Raw genomic sequence first — 20,554 nt, forward strand, 5'->3', positions numbered from 1 at the left:
TGTGGAATCAAATTATGGAACGGATTGAGTAAACAACTCAATGCACTAAAATGAGCGATTTCAAGAAACAGTCCAAGCAGTTGATGTTTACAAAGTACAAGGGGGAAGAATCCTGAACCACTGTGTACTGTACATACAATGCTATGTCTAATCACTACTACACTTATTACTAACTCTTCATTTCTTTGTGAGTACATTGTCTGTGCTCACTCATCATCCTGTACTCACTCATAATCCTGTACTCACTCATCATCCTGTACTCACTCATAATCCACCTATGCTTGTGTCAACTATTAGCCTTTTCATCAGTTATTATATATTTATTATGACTGTCATATAATTTATTTACAGTGATCATAAATCTTGAATTTGATTGTAGCACATTGTTATACTGCCTTATCATTTTCCTTTGTATTTAAAATTGGCAAAGAGTACATTTGGAATACAGGAAGTGAACTAATGTATTGTAATTGATGTGAAACAGAGGGGGTAGGATTATATAAGATTTGCTTCTCCCTACTCCTTTTTGGACATTTGGAACTGTGAATTGTACTATGTGGTGTATTCCAATGTAACTTGTATGCATGTTCAAAATAACTTAAACCGTTAAACTAAACTAATTTCCATAAAATATTGTAAGAAGGGACCATAATAATTTTGGAGTAGATTCCAGAATATTTGATATGCAGTATCACTGTGGTAACTCCAATTGCACACATAGGGCGTGAAGTCTTCTTATTGAGTCTTGATTACCGCCCCCTACGGGATTTGTGGGGAACAGTACCGCATCTTATGCACTGTTTTCCCATTTTGATAAAAGTCTTGGTAGGTTTTTATGAACATAAGTAAAAAAATATACATATTTGTCTCCTGTATTTGTTGTCAACTATTGTGTAGGTTGCATTACTCTTACTGCCTTGTAGCATATAGGAATTCTGGTATCACACTACAATGTATTGGTTTTTTAGTTGCCATTTACTAAAGCAGAAAATATCACATACAGTATATATATATATACATATACAGTATATACAGTATATATAGCCCTAATAATATCCCTTATAATTATATTAGGGATGTCCGATAATATCGGCCCATAGATATTAGATAAACTACAGTATATAGGCCTATGGGCTCCCGTACTGGCCGTCGTCAAGGCATCCAGCGCAGCCACCACGCGGAAACACCTAGTCATGTCCTGCACCTGTGCCTGTGCCGTGTCCAATATTGGCTTTTTTAAAATTTATATGTGACTGGGAATTGGAATATAAGTGGACCCCTCAAGATTTTTCCAGACAAAATAAATATTTTTTTACATAATATTTTAAATATCAGTTAAATCATACTCTATTTCTGAGCTGCTCTACAGTTGTTCGGAGACTGTGCTTCAGTGATCATCATCCATCCAATTTTCTATGCAGCTTGTCCTCACTAGGGTCGCGGTGGTATGCTGGAGCCTATTCCAGCTGTCTTTGGGCGAGAAGTGAGGTACACCCTGGACTGGTCGCCAGCCAATGGCAGGGCACATATAGACAAACAACCATTCACACTCATACCTATGGGCAGAGTCTCCAATTAACCTAACATGCATATTTTTGGAGCTGAGTAACGGGCAGCCAGGAAGTGACGTTGGGGTTTCAGAGTTGAGTTTTAGCTTGACATTGGTTGCTGCAGCAGCAGTAGCCCGTGTTTTTATTAGGGATGAATGTGCCTATTGTGAGATAATTCAAACCTGCAATGAAAGCCTGGTAATCCGACGATCAAGTCTGTTGTTTGTTTGTCTCACCGAACATTACAGTACCATTATTGACACCTAGTGACCAGTGTAGAATACTACATATCATTCTCTGTCTTTGAATGCATCTTCTGAATGCCTTATATTTGTGTTTTACTTCATTTAGCCATTTTTATGCTTAAAAATGCTGAACACAAATACATAAAGTTTTATTCCATATTATTTTGACCAATCATAGTCCATTTTTAACCACATACTATTATCCATCCATCCATTTTCTATACCGCTTCTTCCTCATTAGGGTCGCGGGGGCATGCTGGAGCCTATCCCAGCTGACTTCGGGCGACAGGCGGGGTACACCCTGGACTGGTCGCCAGCCAATTGCAGGGCACATATAGACAAACAGCCATTCACACCCACATTCATACCTATGGACAATTTAGAGTCGCCAATTAACCTAACATGCATGTTTTTGGAATGTGGGAGGAAACCAGAGTACCTGGAGAAAACCCACGCACACACGGGGAGAACATGCAAACCCCACACAGAAATGCCCAAGGGAGACTCGAACCCAGGTCTTCCCGATCTCCAGGCTGTTACTGTGTTGGCCAACGTGCTAACCACTAGACCACCGTGCGGCACATAGTATTATTTATAAATACAGTATATTTTTGAAAAGCGCAAAGTGAAGTGAAGTCGCAAAATACGAACCTTGACGTGGCGAGGGACAACAGTATATGTCGAAGTTGCATTGTATAAACCCCAAGACCCCCATTATAAAACAACCCGTGTCAATATGGGACTGCTCGGTCTGCTCGTCCAACAGTCAAACACGCAAGCCACAAGCTGAAAATGTGACTTTTTAAAAAATCAGTCTGAATGTGAACACGTATCATCAGTGGACTAGTTAGTTGCATGTACACGCCAGCCATGGTTCTTCCATCAACAAGGGACAGCATGGAAAAATAATCTCATTCTGCTCAAATCACAACGCTCTTATGTCAAAATGCAGTGATTTGCACTCATGTATTTGCCACGCACAAGACCTCTTCCACTGTGTGTGCTTTGCCTAACCTCTGACATCCTATCTTTTATTATGTGGACATTTATTTTTATGGAGCTGGTCCACGAAAAATGCTCAGATCACCCCATTAGAGTGTGTGTGTGTGTGAGAGAGAGTGTGTGTGCGTCCTTGGCATGCATCATATGAAAGGGTGTCATGGCCCTCCATATCCAACAGCAGTGAGCATGAATGGTCATTCAGCCCCAGCCAGCAGTATGAAAACAAATCAAAAGGGGGAGGAAGAAAGGGGGGACGATGAAGGATCGGGTGCTGGGCCAAAAGAAACATGGTGGGCTCGTCTGTCCTCCTCATGGTTCTGATGAGCACCCCAGGCAAACAGTCATCGTGGAGAAGAAGGCGGAGTGGACTCATCTATGATGTCATATAAGCTGAAAATGTGTAAATGAGTCTCGATGTGCAAATAATGACATCTAGAGCGCCTAGAAATGTTACTTCTATTAGACAACTTCATGCTCCAGTGATCCCTTTAAATGAAGGAGTGCTTGTGTGCTTGAAGGAAATACAGCCTTTCAACAATCCAAATAACTCCCTTCGTTAGATAAGATCAGCCGTTTTCCTCAGTATGCTTTGCAATGGCCAGCTGCTCAGCTTGAGGCAAAGAAGAAAAGGCTTTTATTCCATATGGGGACTTTACAGACACACTATAGGCTAATGATTGTTTTAAAACGCCTAATAATGGCTATTTTTCTTCCGTCTCTTGCGACACTCTCCACTTTGTTTTGCAGCTATATTAGGCTGACTTCAGTCTGGCTTTGATGCCTGGGAATCAAGCCACCATAATGACGCGACTTCATGATCACTGACAATTTCAGCTCATTCTGACGTATTCTTTCATTCCCATATAGTGTAGCGGGTCAACAATAAAGTGTGAGGTTCAATGAAGAAGACCGAGGTTATGAATACTCATGTTTACAGTTTCATTCTTTCAGACATGTTTTACAACGTTACACTGAGGAACATCACGTTTACCCTTGAACGATTCAGCATGTCCGAAGAAAAAGTAGGAAGAAGCTGAAGTTATTTAATCGTACCTCTTCTCTATGTCTCAACAATTACTGAAAAAGTTAGACAAAAACTGAAACATCCAAAATTGTTATTCTTATGGGAATTGTTCCCATAGGAAATAATGTAAATCAAATTCATCTGTTCCAGTCTCTCAAAAGTATGACATTTTATAAAGAATTATTATAGTTTTACATGCAGAAAACAATGTGAAATAATTCTAAATAGGGAACTTATTTTTGATTGTTGACTATTGTTGACTTCCCATATATCCTGGCGAGATTCAAATCAATAGCGTCTCTCACCTTCTTCATCAGAGTACCGGCACTCGCAAAGTTCTTTGGCCCCATGGCAGGTTATTTAGCAGTTGCCCCCGAAAAAAATGCATGGACAGTGAATAGTGAGTCAGCAACGCGTAGGGTGCTTTGTTTGGGCACTTGATTTCGTAAAACGATACACTACAGGGCAAGCGATTTGTTACGTGCAATATTGTACGAAAACTGAGGCAACATTTTGGCTATAATTTTAAACAAAAAGCAAATCATCCGACAACTGAGGTTTGAATGTAGTTTGTTCACTTCCCTATGTTTGGCATGTTAAAAAATAGATTAATAAAATGGTTTTAAGTGAGTACAGATTAAATATACATTAATACAGAAGTACATACAGTAGTAAAAAACTGATTTTGATGACAAAAAGCTACAATTATGACTAAGAAACGATTACTATTAAGTAAAATTCTATTCCATACGGTACGGTTCTCAACGCTGAATCCATTCCATAATTATACTCCACCTATTCATGTGCTAGGATCTAAATTGTCCATAGGTATGAATGTGAGTGTGAATGGTTGTTTGTCTTTATGTATATATTGTCATGGTTGCCATATTGTACTGATTGTTGCTCTGTGGTCTGGGTCTTAGGGGCCCGGTCATGGTTCTGCCCGCCCCCGTGGGGGCCTGTGGCTCTCTGGTGGTGGGGGCCCATCCTGGTTGTGTGGGGCGGGGCATGCTGGGTGGTAGGAGACAGTCCCTCACCTTTCAGACATTCTCAGCGACAATTACACGTACACGTACACACATGCGTGCATATTTATGCATGTATATACAGTATATATACATGCAGACCTGCACACAGGCAGATATCTGTACACGTATACGTACATATACACACTCACAGCACATACTGTACATACTTCCCCACATGACTCACGGGTTTATCCACGGTGTTATCATGTCGTTGGTTTTATTACAGTGATGGCGATGTTGGCAATAAAATTACAGTTTCTATCAATCTGGTCACTATTAATAGTTTAATTACCACTGTTACTACTAATAGGTATGACGGTTTAATATAGTATTACCACTGTGGCTGTTGATATTACTTTGTTATTGCAATTATTGTCTTTATGACCTTTATGACATCTGCTGATGTAGTCCTGTTGTTTGTTTCTGTTTCTTTGTTATTGTTGTTGCGATTGTTGTTGTTGCTGGTGTTGTTCTCGCTCTCTATATTGTCTCCCCTCTTGTCCCCGCCCTCCCCCCACTTTCCTCTCTTCTCTTCTTCTCTATCCCCTCCTGCTCCGGCAATGCTGCTCCAAATTTGCATAACATCAAACATCAAATACTAAAATACTAAATACTAAACTCTGAAATCTGAGCTGGTAGAAATAGCAAAATATAAAAATAACCAACATATACGACCCAGCAGACAGCATTTTGGTTTGAAATACAGTAGATCCCCGGCTTTTTGCGGTTTGGCATTCATTCCCCTGCATATAGAGTATAAACTGATTTATTTTCTCTGATTTCAATTGTAAATAATTAAGTTAAATAAAAAGTGGTTTGATGCTGCTATTTACAGGGGGGGGAAACAGTGCTGCACCTATAAATCCAGCAGAGGGCGCTGTCTCACAAGTCAAATCAACATTTTCCAGCAGGAAGATGCTTTGACATGGTGAGATGTTGTGTACCTGTACATTTTGTAAGTACAATACTGTATACCGTATGCCTGTAATTGTTTCTTAATGTGTAAAAGTGAATTTAAAACACATTTAATAATAATCGCAAGACACATATGATAGCGTTTAGAGTAAAAACAGGCATTTTAGGCTTTTTTATGGATGGGTCCATTATTTGCAGTTTTTTTTCACTATTCATGGGGTGTCTTGGAACAAAGCCTAAACAAATAGCAGGGAGAGTTCTTTGTACTGTAACACAAAAATGATGTTTGCGTTAATTCATTTCAACCTGTTGCACAAATTGTATTTTAAAAAAATATATCAATTTGATCCAACGTTAACATTAGGGTTGTGTTTGTAGGTGCTTAATGGTGTTTAAAAGTGTTTAATGGACAAAATATAATTGCAGTAATTGGTTCAATGTGCGTCCAGGCTTTGCCGATTCTGCTGCTGTCATCTCGTTTACAGTACAGTACAGTACAGTACAGTAGCAGCAATAATGATCGTCAACTCATATCTTGCATCTCCTAACATTGTCATAGATCATTTCTGAGGCAGTTGCAATTAATTGTGACTTGGTAAGAGTTGCATAAAAATAGTAAAAAAAAAAAAAAAAAAGTGGCTTAGTCCTGATTGAGTTGACGTAAGTCCTCTCAATTTTCAGTTTCTAATTTTGGTGTATGCAATTTCCCACTTGATACTTATTTCTTTGCCCACTGACCACAAACCATCAGGAAATAAGGACCCACCCTGGTTGAAAGGCCAGCTGCATAGGCGTGTGCACTGCGCAGCCACCCTTAAAGCCCACATCACTGCAGAACTGGAGCAGTTTAAAACTCGGGGGCTGTGTCACCTTCTGTCATCCAGCAGAAGTACTGCTTGCATCCTGCATTCTCCTCCCACAGCAACAACAGCTGCACGCCGTGGACTCCAAATGCGGACTACCTGGAAGACTGAGTTACTGTGAGTGGGGATGCACTTTTTTCATTTCACATTTTGTACGGAAACTTTTCCCACAAGCTCAGCAATGGCAAAGTGGTTTATCCAAACATTGCATGTACTGATGATTTTGGAGCCCACTTGGAGTAAAATGTCTGAGGATGTGAGAGAAGTCATGCGTCAAAGTGGTCATGTAGCGTCGGAGCAGCGCGTCTTTACGCACGCAAGCTCCAGCAGCAGGGACATGGTCTCCATCAGTATGTTTAAAGTCTACGAGAGATACAGCGAGGAGACAAGCAGTCACAAGGAGGGAAACACCGTGAGAAGCTTCACATCTGTCCCGAGTGAGTGATGCGCTCATCCGCTCATTTACTGCTACACAGATGACTTGACAACTAATCCCATGATTTACACTGGTGCGTTTCTGTTTCGCCCGTGCAGAAAAGGCCTGTGCAGTTCATTTAGAGCCAGTAAGTGGTAGCACTTGGAAAAGTAAAAGCACACTTGACAACAACTAGACACACATTTTGTCCTTTGATTGCGCGTGAATCCGTTGAGAAATGTAGCTGCTACAAAGTCTGAATGCTCAGGGATTGAAAGAAATGCAACGAGGACTTTCACGCTGTTAATTTATCACAGCGTATCATAGCAACATGCAGATATCAATTAGTGGATATCAGTCAGATAGCAATTATGCCCCCTGGTGACTAAGAGTAGCATAGCAGCATGGATGAGGTGATGTGTTTGACATTGCTGCTTTTCTATGATCTCATCTTCTGCAGAAATAGTCAAATATTTTAGAACCTCTTTGTTTTAGGTCTGATAAAGGTAATAGCATACCCGACATGGATGAGACACGCAGTTTGTCCTTTGGTTGCATGTGAATCCATTGAGAAATGGTGCTGCTATTAAGTTGTGTCTGACTGCCACAGAATGAAATGACTAGAGGTCTTTTCATGATCGGTAGGGATCAACAAATATCACTTGTCGACCTTTGGGGATTTTTTTTACTCTTTATAGATGTCCTATTTCATCCTCAGATTGACATTGTAGTCGGTACCACTACGAAAACTAAAGAATTATGATGTATAGTCAATTATCATATTGATACATATTTGTGTATTGGTTGTATTTATTTATATTACCACACAATATGTCTGCAGCAGTTATTGTTACTGTTTAGTTTCTTTTTGAAATTTCAATGAGTCCGAAAGGGAGTAGGAAGAAGCAGAGCTTATTTAATGCTACCCCTTCTATAACAATTACTATAATAGGGAATGTGTAATAGTAGAGTTAATAGCATTGTATAAAAAAAATAAATAAAGGGAGTTTGTTTACCTTCGTTAGCTATTATATAAGTGGGGTAAAATGTTTGTATAATGCATTGTATTTCTATACCATTGCAAACTATAACCACAAAATAAGGAATGTTAATTATTTTGTGGTTAAATAATACCACTCTGGTAGTGTCAATCAAAACTGAGCATTATTACCTGTATGAAGGCCAGCCTCGCCCACATCTGAGCCCCACATCTTCATGCCCTGTCAGTGTTGTGAGGAGTTAGTGGTGAATTGGGGGTGCTTTTTAAGTCTCAAGCACTTTTTCAGTGAGTTATAGTAGCCAGTAGCCATAAAAGTGGAGGTGTTAGACAACGGGCTATTATCACATGCAGACAGACACCGACTGTAGCAAAAAAAAAAAAAAAAAAGCTTCAGCAGAGGTCTTTTCTCTTATAAGCATTTCCATATGCTATAGCACTGTTAGACTGATCCAATGTTTGTGTTCCCAACTGTGGCGGTACGTATATCAGACAAACACGCCAAGTGTTTTGTTCACCTAAAGCTACCATGTTATAGTATTTTTAACTATTTTAAAATGCGTCTCAGAGGTCCCACAATAGCGTATTGGAAGCGTGTTGCCTTTAGTAAGCCTTACTGGGAATGTTTCGTGCATGCTAATGATGCTAATGCTAATGATGAGCTGTGTTTGTGCATGCCTGTCTCCAACAGAGTATGTGGCTCAATCGCTTGTTTATTGAGGTTAATTGGTTCCAAACCAGACCGTGATAAGTGAATTTCCGCAAGGATTTGTTATTTATACATGGAATATTTTGTTAGTTAGAGCATAGACCACCTGTTTAGACCTTCTAAATACCATTTGTAACATTATTAGAGCACGTTTGACATGAAATAACACCCCTACAGTCACCTTTACACTTATATTACCCAATATAGTAGACATAATAAGAGTAAATGAGTCATAAATAATACTTGTGCGTCTGTGTGTTGCTATGTGTTCCCTAGGGGAGCAGAGTCAGGGGCGGACAAAAAGTGACGTCAGGGTTTCAAGGTCGAGTTTCAGCTTGGCGTGGGTTACGGCCACAACAGTAACTCGTGCTTTTATTAGGGATTTTTATTCAGGATAATTGTGCCTGTTGTGAGATAATACAAACATGCAATAAAGTCTGTTGTTCCAGCGGTCAAGTGTGGCGCTTGTGTGTCGCACCGAACATTACAGTAACATTACTGACATCTAGTGACCTGTGCAGAATTCTGCATATCAACGTCTTTGAATGAGTCTTCTGAATGCCTTATATTTGTATTTTAGTTCATTTAGCCATTTTTATGCTTGGAAATGCTTGATTTTGACAAAAAATACATAACATTTGCTTAAATATGCATGTTTTGACAAATAATAGGCCGCATTCAACCACAATTTATTAATGAATATATTTTTGAAAAACAGTCCAAGAGTGAAGCTGCCAACTTTTAAGCACTAAGTTACAAATGTAACATTAAGGAGTGCGACAGGAGGACAAAGTAGCAACACGAGAATAGCTACGTGAGCTACAGTGCTAACATTACAGTCATATTTTAACAGCAGGATCATGCTAGGTGAACCTATTGAAAATGACAAAACTTACTGCTCCCACATCTGTAGCTGATAGTTGGCTGAGCTCCAGGTTTTAGTTTAAGATGTGTAGCCAAGTATGCTAAAAAAGAAAATCTGTCCTCCGTAAAGTGGTGGGCATATACACGGGGTCATCCAGCTTTTTGTTTGTGCCATCAGTAAATCACTCAAGTTTATATACTGTAGCATTTAGCTGTAGGGTGATGTCATTATTTAATCTAAACAGGCCAGTCAAAGATGACAAAGAAGTATTTTCTCATTGTACATGAATTCTGCGCTATAAAGGTATTGTTTTGCATTACATTAGCGAAAATGATAAGCACCACTGTAACATGCATTCATTCTTCCTATTTTTTACATTCCCCAGGAGTGTTGCATGGAAAAGAAATGTTCCAGTTCAACTTGTCGTCCATCCAAGACTCAGAGGTCATCCTGTCTGCCTCCTTCCACTTCTTCTACAAACGTCAACACCAACGTTTGTGGCGTTTCCGAAGACCCCGCCGCCCGTCTGCCACCATCCACCGTCACCCTTCGGTCCTCTTCCATGGATTCTTTCCCAACTCTGCTTCCGCAACGCTTCTAGGAAACATAACTCTGACCTCCTTTAAGAAAGGAGCCTGGCAGTCAGGGGATGTTACGAGCATCGTCAAACAAGGCAGGGATGCGAAAGATCATGTCATCGTGGTGGAATCCGATTTGCTTTTAGGAGCAATGCAGCAGAGGAGTCGTAACGACCAGGAGCGTCTCTCTGCAGAAAATATGCCTTTCATTATTCTCTATGCTGATGACCAAGCCATAAACGAGCCCAACAGCGTGGCCGCCACCCTCCAGAGGTATGGACCCTTCACAGTGGGGGAAGATGCAACTACATCATCTTCAAGGATTCGGAGGGAGCTCCATCTCCAAATCCAAACCAATGACATCCCAGAGGTGCAGTTCAGCACCTTAAAGAACCACGAGCTGTGGCAAAGCACTTATTTTCCTGCCAAATCCATAGCCAAAACGGGAAGGAAGCAAAACCAAGAGGGCCGTGAAGCCGTCAGCAAACACCAGGTGCTGAGTTTTGATGAGAGGACAATGAAGAAGGCAAGGAGGAGACAGTGGAGTGAGCCCAGGGTTTGCTCAAGGCGCTACCTCAGGGTGGACTTTGCTGACATTGGATGGAACGAGTGGGTTTTAGCACCTAAGTCATTTGACGCCTACTACTGCGCTGGTTCCTGTGGATTCCCCATCCCTAAGGTGAGCCAGAAAAATACCTTTAGCATAATACTGTGAAAAGATTCAACACAATCTAATCTGTGAAGCTGGTTGACTTCTGATCTGTTCAATTGTTTCCATAGGAAATAATGGAAATGGGAATAATCCATTCAGTTAGACACTAGCTAGCATCCATCCATCCATCCATCCAGCAGTCTCAGTAGGGAAGCTACTGTAGCTAGCTAACAACTAACCCTAATGCGTCTGTGTAGGCTCTCAGTCGTACAGGAGTTGTCCATCGAGGAAAAGGCTTCTTGAGACGTCATCTGTACTTCTGTGTAGAAGGTGTCGGACGTTTCGCTCCTCATCCGAAGAGCTTCGTCAGCAAACTAATAAGTGCTGGTAGCTTAGGCCTTAAATACAGTACGAGTGGGCGGAATTGGTGTGCCAACACCCTCCTCCTATTGGTTCGTTACACTAAGCCTGCATTCCTCATCTTTACAGTGGTATAATCCGGGGGTCTCCGAAAAACTCCAGAGGATCTTATGGCAACACAAAATTCCTACCTATTTCAAACCAGTAAATACCCTGAGACAAAAATTAGTGCATCCTAAAGACAAGGCTCCAAACCAGAAACAGAGCAATGTGGTCTATTCCATCCACTGTAAAGATGAGGAATGCAAAGAGCACTACATTGGGGAAACTAAGCAAATGCTCCAAAAAAGGCTTTATCAACATCGCAGGGACAATGCTAGTGGTCCTCAATCAGCAGTACATCTACACCTGAAAGCTACCAATCACTCTTTTCAGGACAGCGAGGTAAAGATTTTGGCCAAAGAAAACAGATGGTTTGAAAGAGGAGTAAAGGAAGCTATTTTTGTCAAACAACAGAACCCATCATTGAATCGGAATGGTGGTTTGAGGTTCAATTTGGATCCTGTGTTCAGCAGGTTACTGAGACCAAAACCCACAGCTCTTAGTCTTGCAAATGAGGTGAAGGCAGGGCCGAGCCAGAACAATAGATGCTAACAAGCCAGTATCAGAGTCGTTCATACCCAATTCAGGGAGCGACACTTCCCTTTTATCGTAGGTGTGAATAACAGGATAGGATTATACCACTGTAAAGATGAGGAATGCAGGCTTAGTGTAACGAACCAATAGGAGGAGGGTGTTGGCACACCAATTCCGCCCACTCGTACTGTATTTAAGGCCTAAGCTACCAGCACTTATTAGTTTGCTGACGAAGCTCTTCGGATGAGGAGCGAAACGTCCGACACCTTCTACACAGAAGTACAGATGACGTCTCAAGAAGCCTTTTCCTCGATGAACTAACCCTAATTTAACACTTTTTAAGAAACATTTCATCATCTGTCACACTAATGTAATGGTAAAAACAATAAAATACGGTCACTCGGTGGCCTAGTGATTAATGGTCACAGTCTGGAGAGCCAGGTTCGGATCTCTGAAACTTCTCCTTCTGGCACTTGCGTGTTCCCCCTGCGTGTATGTATGGTTTCCGCCCGATACTCCAGATTCCTCCCACATCTCACATGCAGGCCAATTGGAGACTAACTAAACGAACACTTAATTGTCACAAGTGTAAAAAGAAGTTAACCACTGACCATGCCGATGGTGAAGCTGGAGTCGTACTGCTTCGAGTTTGCTGCAGTTAATATTCGTATGCAAACTCTCTTGCATAGAGTGAAGTGCACCTCCAAAAAAAATCAAACCTCACAACACGGACCACAAAAGGTGACTGGTCGGATTGTACTACATTATTTCCTGTGTATTGGACACATTCGGGGGCCGTACAGCCCACCTTCGCAAACTTCTCCAATTTCTGATCGATATTTGCAGTAAAAGTGACTGTTCTAAAACACTGATCAGTTCCAGCTCCAATGACACTGTCTGTCTCTCTTTAATTGCTATTGTTTGCTCTCGACAGAAGAAGCTAACAAGCTAATGGGGGACAAGTGCCATGGTTGCTCACCGAACTGACTTTCCAGAAAAGACCACCCCTAGTTTGTCGGCACGTGACATTCTCAATCTAGGCGAAGACATGCCACAGAATCCAATAATTAACTAATTAGCACCACCTTAATTCCTCATCTCCCCAAGACATTTTGGACAATTGTATGCTTCCATCTTTGTGGTAAGAGTTTCAGGAACACCTGTTTCTGTTCCAGCCTGACTCTTCCCCACCAAGCAAGGTCCATAAACCATGCTTGGATGAGTTTGGTGTGTAAGGACTTGCATATAGCCATGCCTTCAACCCTGTCAAACACCACTGGGATGAACGGACCCTGTATCAGAACCTACTCCACTAATTGTAACAGACATGCTTTATATATGACAGTACCCACTCAATCCTATGCCTATTCCTGTTTACTCCCCCCCCCCAAGGTGGTACGACCTTCCAATCACGCAACAATCCAGAGCATCGTCAGAGCTGTGGGAATCGTGCCGGGTATTCCAGAACCGTGCTGCGTACCAGAAAAGATGAGTCCTCTCAGTGTGCTTTTCCTGGACCCCAATAGGAATATGGTACTCAAGGTTTACCCGGGCATGTCTGTGGATACCTGTGCCTGTCGGTAGGAGCCGACATTTTATTTTCCCCAGACAGACCTTCTGTGATGACAAGAGGGATTTACTTTTTTGAGCCCTGGACAGCTTTGGTGGCTGTATGATGTCAAAAGTCAAAGACTGAAGTCAACAGACTCACATAGCACACTTGACAATTCATTTACATTGTTTCAACTTAACCTTTTTTATACACAAAGTCATTTAACACAGCCCGTATAATTATAAAAAAGTCATTAATGCATGAGAGGTAATATTTTGTGTATACTGAATATAATAACTGCATTTTTACAGCTAGTTTTTGCTGCAAGCTGCAAGATGGAGGGGACATTTGTGTGTTGCTGCCACCTGCTGTGCATTTGTAACATTGCAGGGGATGCAGCAAGGGCGCTTCCTCACTTTAACAATATTAATAAAACATTACTCGTGGTTATCCAATACAATATGTAAGTTTTACAATATGTACAGTAAGTAGTCTAAAAACGCTATTTGTATCATCACTTGTTATATGCAGTACTTTTGTTACTGTAGTTTGAGGCTTGACTAATTTTACAGTAGCTTGTATGCTTGTCAAGGTAATAAAGTAACTGTAATTAATTTAAAGAATTTTTTTTTTCTTGCATTTGTTCAGCACGAAATGATCATGTTGATTATCTCAATATTAAAAGTGATACAGTCATCCCTCGTTTATCGCTGTTAATTGGTTCCAGACCTGAAAGAAAAGCCGTGAAATTTGGGCAGATTTTTCTAAAGTTTGCTTCTTCCCGCTGTGTTTGTTTTCCTCGAATGTCTGCATTATTTAACCATGCCAGTGTCTTTTGTCATTGACATCCATCACTTTTAGACTGCATAGTGGGTACTTTTAAACGCATGAATGGGCCACTGAAAGTGATTTTGTTTTTACAAAACCCTGCATGAATCCGGCCAGGGTTGAAAGAAAAAAAATGCATGAAGATAGGCCAGACTCGGGCCAATGTCCCCAGACACATTGGCTTGATCCCCGGAACCCGTGGTCCTATCGCCCATCTCTATGACGTACAGAGTTGTACAGAGTTTGCTGCTGGAGTGTTAAATCTGATCTCATGTCAGTCAGTCCCATTGTCTCATTTGGATTGGTCAGAAAGGTTGTTTAGTTAGTAGAACAAGGACAAGGAAGAATTATCCTTTGGAGCAGTTTTAATGGGCAAACCACAAGGATCTTTCATTAAATGATTTCATTATTTTAGTAAAAATGTACAAAAAACATGTGAAAAAGGATACATGTCAGCATGTTTTCAATAATTCAATAATGACTTACTGATAAGTAGAGCTACATTGCCTCTTAAGATATTGTGTTTCCAAAACTATAGCCTAACAAGCAAAAAAAATGGTGAAGTTCTCATGTAATTTGTTCCAAAGTCAATGTTATGTACAAATTAAGGCCATTTGTATTTGTATCCTCGTTTTGGTCCAAAAAGTTAACTGGTCCAAAAAGTCTAGGAATTCATTAACGACATGCTGAAAAAGTAGTGTCACATTTGTAGTGTCTTCATTCAGTCTCCTTCCATAAGGTATTACCTGCCAAACCAGTTTTAGCTTAACCCAGATTGTAGGGATGAGCCGGATAATGCATTTTTGCCGAGTACGAGCATGAAACGAGTACAGCTCGTCATTATCCGTAATCGTGATGAAGGAAAAGTCCTCATTGAGAATTTACTTATGTATTCACTCTTCACGCTCTGTGATTGGCCAGTCATCCACAGCAACCACCCCTCTCTAGACAGACTCCCTACAGCCAGAGAGGGGAGTACCCGGTGCATTTGACAAGACTGAGTTGAAAACGGGTCGTGTCGCGTTGGTCAATGCCTCCACTCCGGACGGGGTTTTTTTTAGGTTTTCTTAAATTCAGCTCATATCTGAAGTTACATGGTAAATTTGTTTCGTTACGTACGCGGTGCATTTGAGAAAATGTTGACAGATTATTTCCCTGTTTGCCATCACTGGATGTTTGCATGAATCACCAACTTCACACAGATCATTAACAAATAATTAAAGTCTTCCAGTACACTTACATTCATACACAGTACACATACAGCTGAATAATAAACAACAAATATAGCAACTTCTGATTAATCCTTGTCAATTTCAGACTTAAAATAATATACCGATTTAAGTCCCACCCATTACCGGTTAAACCACACCCACTTCCTGTTTAAGCCCGCCCACTCTGAGTACAGATACGGATACAGATAATGTAAATGGGTGAATAGATACAGATACAGATACAGATAGTGGATACTCGCTCATCCCTAGCAGACAGCATATACACAAAAGTAAATACATTCTGAGAAGTTCTCATGTCATTTGTTCAAAATGAAAATGAATCAAAGCATTGCCAAGAAATGCTCAGTTTGTATTTGTTTTGTTATGTGTAGCCTGTAGTACCATTTTGTTAAATGGGCTCGGCGATGGCTAGCTACGTTTAGCTTGTTAGCCATAAGCTAGTCCCGCAATGATGACAGCATCTACACAAATTGATATTGTAACAGTTGAATGTACATTTTTGCATTGTATTGTGTGGCACACTGAAACCTATTTTAAGGTTGCGCAAAACGGTGACTTGTGTCCTCATAATGAATATAAAACAAAAACAAAAAAACGCACTCATGTTTCTTTAAATAGATGGGTTTTTTTGTTGTTATTGTTTCCGCTGGACTTGACACTTTCGCCCTCAAGCTGCAAAAAGATGTTTGATGGACATGTCTGTGTGTAAGTAACCTCACAGTTTCCAGGACCTCCCTCATTATCGCCGCCAAGTGTTTACAGTGTCTTCATTAGCAGCCAGCAAAGAAGGCATCAATGGCTGTGATAAGCATGGTTGTGCTACTATTTTGGTTGACACGAGTCCCCGTGTTTACTCTTGGGAGCATGGGAGTGGACCTCACTGCTTTGGTCCTTTCGCTTAGGGATCTCCTTTGTCAAACCTTACCAACAGAAAGCAAGGAAGTTGTTGGCTTAGAAAGGGTATCTTTTAAAAATGCACAACTCCAGAAGATTCTTGTTTCAGGTGTGTTTGAGTCTGGTGCTTTCTACAGGCTCCTGCACCTGCAAGCCAATCGGCAATGACAGCCAAAGCAAGGAGGTCCTTGAGGGATTTTACTTTCAGCGGTCAGAGGAGGATCTTCTGGAAGAGGAAGACATGGACTCAAGGATGGAAGACCTTCTGGGCACAATGAAAGAAGACTTTCTCAGGAAACTCAACCTTTCCGATGTGCCGCAGGAACACGGCAAGATTTACCCTCCGCAGTTCATGATGGAGCTCTACAACAAGTATGCATCCGACAGCACGGCAATCCCTCAGTCGGACGTCATACGGAGCTTCAGTGTCCAAGGTATGGTCTTCCATTCCATAAGCTAATTTTCATATCATGTTTGCCTGGTAAAGCAATTCATAAATTCCACCACTAAAAAGAAGTCAAATCAAAAAAAAGTAATTTGTGCTGTCCAAAGGATGATACAAGCACCCATTTTTGCCAGATGATAGTGAAATATTTTAATAGTACATTGGATTTTATTGGGGCAGCACTAACCCAGTCTGTAAGGACGAGGGCCTTGGGGCCGGGTACTAATAGTTTGAATCCTTCTGCGGACAAAAAGAAATTGCCACTAGTTTTTAGTACTGTCCATGTACTCGTACGTAAATAAATAATGTAAACGTTTGTTGGGCAGGTAAAGCTGGGTCTCATCCGCGGTAGTGCCATGGATTATATTTACATAATACTAAATGCACGAGAGGGAGGAGGTTGTCGATGAACAAGTGGGTGCACTGAGGATAGACCCTTGGGGAACACCAATATGAAAAGGAAGGGCAGTTGGGATAATTAGACACTATCTGAACCAGCTCTTGGGTTTATCTGAGATCTTGGTAGAGCACTGTAGTGTAGTGGGGCACATTGCTGCCTTTCATGCAGTTGGGTTCAGTTTCTGCCCCCAACACCCAGCTACTTCCATTCCCACTTCCAGATAGATGGGAGACTTCCGGAGAATAGCATCCATGTAGAAATTTGTGAAATATCTGGGCAATTGGTCGTATGGTAGCACTGCAATACGTATGTTGCGGATTTGGGTCCCAACCACAGCCCAATACCTCGACAACCAGCCATCACAGCTCTGTACTTGTGGACTGGGTTGTATTCCACACACTCATTGCCGAAAACGTTTTTGGCCAAACATGCCAATAACATTGGCATGCCAAACATGCCAATGTAGACCCCGAAAGAGAAACTGTAAAATATCTATTGGTGTGATTGAATTTGGAGCAAACTATAATATGATTTCTTGTCCAATAGATCAGTTGCCCTTTCAATTTCTGAGCATTTGCTAGCAGTGTACTAGGAAGTACGGTTGCCTTTAAGGGACAAAAGGAGAATTATTGATATCATTTGTTCATTTGCATACCATCTTTATCCCGATAAAAATTAGCACCGAGGCTTCACTGTACCATTTTGATTCACTATTCAATCTACAGTTGGCTCAGCTTGAATCGCCTGACCTCTGCCTATCTCGCTTCCAGATGTCACACATTCTGTGACAAACGGCACAGAGTCGAGGCACAGGCTGCTGTTCAACATCAGCATTCCCAGCCATGAAAGGGTCACCACTGCTGAATTACAGCTCTTCTTCCTCCCGAACGGCAGGTCAGAGGCCACCTCCCACAGTTTCAAGACCTCTGTCAATGTCTACAAAGCGGATTACCATGATTTGACATCCGCACCGCAACTACTGGCTAGCAAAGAGTTGAGCAGTTCCCAGAATGCGTGGGCAACGTTAGATGTCACCTTAGCGATACAGAATGGAGTCATGCCAGGCCACGGAATAACTGCATTGGATGTAGTTGTGGATGGGAATGGCTGTGGCAGCGATACCGGCCATTTGAGCATGAGCGTGTCACTGGGAGATAACACTTCAGCTGCTTTGATAGTCTTCTCAGATGACCTTGGTAGCAGGAGAAGGGAAGCCAAGAAAGAACTAAGAGAGATGATCCTCCATGAAGAAGAAGCCATCTTCCACTCGGGTACCAACTGGAGCACAGAGGATCAGCTCACCAACCAGATTCCGGGAACTCAGCATCGTCGAAAGAGGAGAAAGGCGGAGAGAGAATACTGCAGACGAACGTCCCTAAAGGTCAACTTTAAAGACATCGGCTGGGACAGTTGGATTGTGGCACCTCCGGAATATGATGCGTTTGAATGTCGGGGATTGTGTTACCACCCACTGACGGATGAATCCACCCCATCCAAACATGCCCTCATCCAGACGTTGATGAACATCAGGAACCCCAAGAAGGCTAACATGGCATGTTGCGTTCCCATCAAACTGGACCCCATCACCGTCATGTATCAGGAGAATGGACGCCTCACCATTAGACACTTGTATGAGGAAATGAAGGTGGCAGAGTGCGGATGCAGGTAGTCAGAAACAACTATTATTTCTGTCAGCAGCACATATTCAAATTATTATTAAAACTGTGCTTATGAATCCCTTGTAAATCTGTACATTTGTAATTTCAATATATATTAATAATATACACTTATATTCAGCAGTATGGACTACTATGGACTACTGTAATTTAGATAAATACCTGTACAGTGTTGCCCCATTGCTAATAGCATTACAGTGGAACCTTACTTTTTGTATGCTATATGATTTGGTTTTTGATGAAAATCATTGCCACAGATATGTCTTGGTTTTTGTACAGTGTCTCAGTTATTGTGGCGCCAAATCAATGGATGAATGCATAGTGCTTCTTTTAGAGTTGGGACAGTATAGACAGATTCCAACCAGGGAATCCTTTCATCATCTTTATTATGTGTGTGTGTGTGTGGTTTATTTGTTCATAGAACGCACACAGAACGATGAACAACTCGGTGTCTCCTTCCTTCCTCCTTTCACGCACCCCGACACTCGCCAATGAGGCATTCAAGCACATTGTGTATTTCTGAGTGTTTGACCAATCCGTGCTTTTTTTTCTATTTCAAACAGCTGAAAAAAAAGTAAGTGAGAGAAATGTGATAGAGAATGCGAGAAAGACTATTGAATTCAAGAAAGAAGTAGTAGCAAAGAATGACTATCGTGAATAGGATTGTAATGCAAAAGGTTAACACAGGTTGCAGGGGGAACGGTTTAAAGGAGACACATAACAAACAGATAGTGAGCCAGGCCAGTGAGTGTAATGATGATCATACCTGCTGCTGAAGTTTACAACAAAATTCCAGTAAACAAGTATACAGCTCTAACCGTCTACTCTTTACAGTCAAGTTTGTAAAAGACTAGAATGAAACAGCATCCGTATGGCTCCTCCGTCCCACCTTCCCTCCTCACGCCACTCATCTCTGCTTGCTAGTTTTTAATAAAGATAAAAGTTATGTTCAATGTTCATTTCCCCATTTCATTCGTGTTTTCTATGTATTTCGCTACATCTAAAACTATTATTCTCTCTTAAAATGTGTTTTGTGTTAATATTCTTGGGTGTCTGGAATGGATGCATTGACTTTACATTATTTCTTATGGGAAAAAAGTTTTCGGTTTTCCACGGGTTCCACTGTACATGCTATATTACAGCTGTTTGTTCACTGTGAGGAAATTGTTCAAAATTATGCAGGATTTATTTTTACAAGGTGATATAATTGTTTTAATTAAAACTATGAAGCTCAATCATTCTAATAATGTTTTTACATTGGAGCTTAATGCTGATGCACATAATATAAAATATAGTATGTCTTTATGTCCTATAGTATGTCGTATTATATTTTTCAACAATTTGTGTCCTTCAAAAGTGTATTTGACATGTGTTGTCCAAAATCTAACCTTGATGCTGGAATTTAGAAGGTGTAAACGTGCTTTTAGTAAGCTCTACTGGGAACACTCCATGTCTCTGTGGCTTTAACACTAATAAGCTGTGTTTGTCCACGCCTGTCCACACCACATCAACCTTTTTTTTTTTTTTACTGTATATTAGATTGTCATTTTTAATCTGTGGTTATCAATGCAAATATACCGTATTTATGAATAAATACCAATATTATTTTAAATTTTGCTGTGATTTGTTGTGGGGGGGGGGGTTTAAACCTAAAATGGCAGTTTAGTGTCACAACGTTGAGGTAATAT

The 20,554-nt window shown here is 41.0% G+C and overlaps 3 protein-coding genes across 4 annotated transcripts in view; all 3 read left to right on the plus strand.

The window, feature by feature from the left end:
• frmpd2 (FERM and PDZ domain containing 2) overlaps positions 1 to 6,618 on the plus strand; it is a 68,624-nt gene extending 62,006 nt beyond the window's left edge. For both annotated transcript variants that reach the window (XM_054767520.1, XM_054767524.1), the window contains one exon: positions 6,516 to 6,618. The gene's annotated coding sequence lies outside the window, so the exon portion shown is untranslated. The remainder of the gene's footprint in view (positions 1 to 6,515) is intronic.
• On the plus strand, positions 6,607 to 14,416 carry gdf10b (growth differentiation factor 10b). Its single transcript, XM_054767532.1, has 3 exons — positions 6,607 to 7,064; positions 9,999 to 10,870; positions 13,232 to 14,416. Exons 1-3 carry the CDS (start codon positions 6,755 to 6,757, stop codon positions 13,421 to 13,423), a joined length of 1,374 nt encoding a protein of 457 aa, XP_054623507.1. The 5' UTR covers positions 6,607 to 6,754; the 3' UTR covers positions 13,424 to 14,416.
• Positions 14,417 to 16,261: 1,845 nt separating this feature from the next.
• Positions 16,262 to 20,454, plus strand: gdf2 (growth differentiation factor 2). Its single transcript, XM_054767682.1, has 2 exons — positions 16,262 to 16,779; positions 17,961 to 20,454. Exons 1-2 carry the CDS (start codon positions 16,425 to 16,427, stop codon positions 18,857 to 18,859), a joined length of 1,254 nt encoding a protein of 417 aa, XP_054623657.1. The 5' UTR covers positions 16,262 to 16,424; the 3' UTR covers positions 18,860 to 20,454.
• The last annotated feature ends 100 nt before the right edge of the window (positions 20,455 to 20,554 follow it).

Source organism: Dunckerocampus dactyliophorus, chromosome 2 (assembly GCF_027744805.1).
Source record: "Dunckerocampus dactyliophorus isolate RoL2022-P2 chromosome 2, RoL_Ddac_1.1, whole genome shotgun sequence".
Classification (NCBI taxonomy): domain Eukaryota; kingdom Metazoa; phylum Chordata; class Actinopteri; order Syngnathiformes; family Syngnathidae; genus Dunckerocampus; species Dunckerocampus dactyliophorus.

Bases quoted from the DNA above. Each gene is read 5' to 3' on its own strand.
- gdf2 (XM_054767682.1), top strand. From the start codon at position 16,425: ATGCACAACTCCAGAAGATTCTTGTTTCAGGTGTGTTTGAGTCTGGTG. The intron at 16,780-17,960 runs GTATGGTCTTCC...TCTCGCTTCCAG, and splicing joins ACGGAGCTTCAGTGTCCAAG to ATGTCACACATTCTGTGACA.
- gdf10b (XM_054767532.1), top strand. From the start codon at position 6,755: ATGCACTTTTTTCATTTCACATTTTGTACGGAAACTTTTCCCACAAGC. The intron at 7,065-9,998 runs GTGAGTGATGCG...TACATTCCCCAG, and splicing joins AAGCTTCACATCTGTCCCGA to GAGTGTTGCATGGAAAAGAA. The intron at 10,871-13,231 runs GTGAGCCAGAAA...CCCCCCCCCAAG, and splicing joins GTGGATTCCCCATCCCTAAG to GTGGTACGACCTTCCAATCA.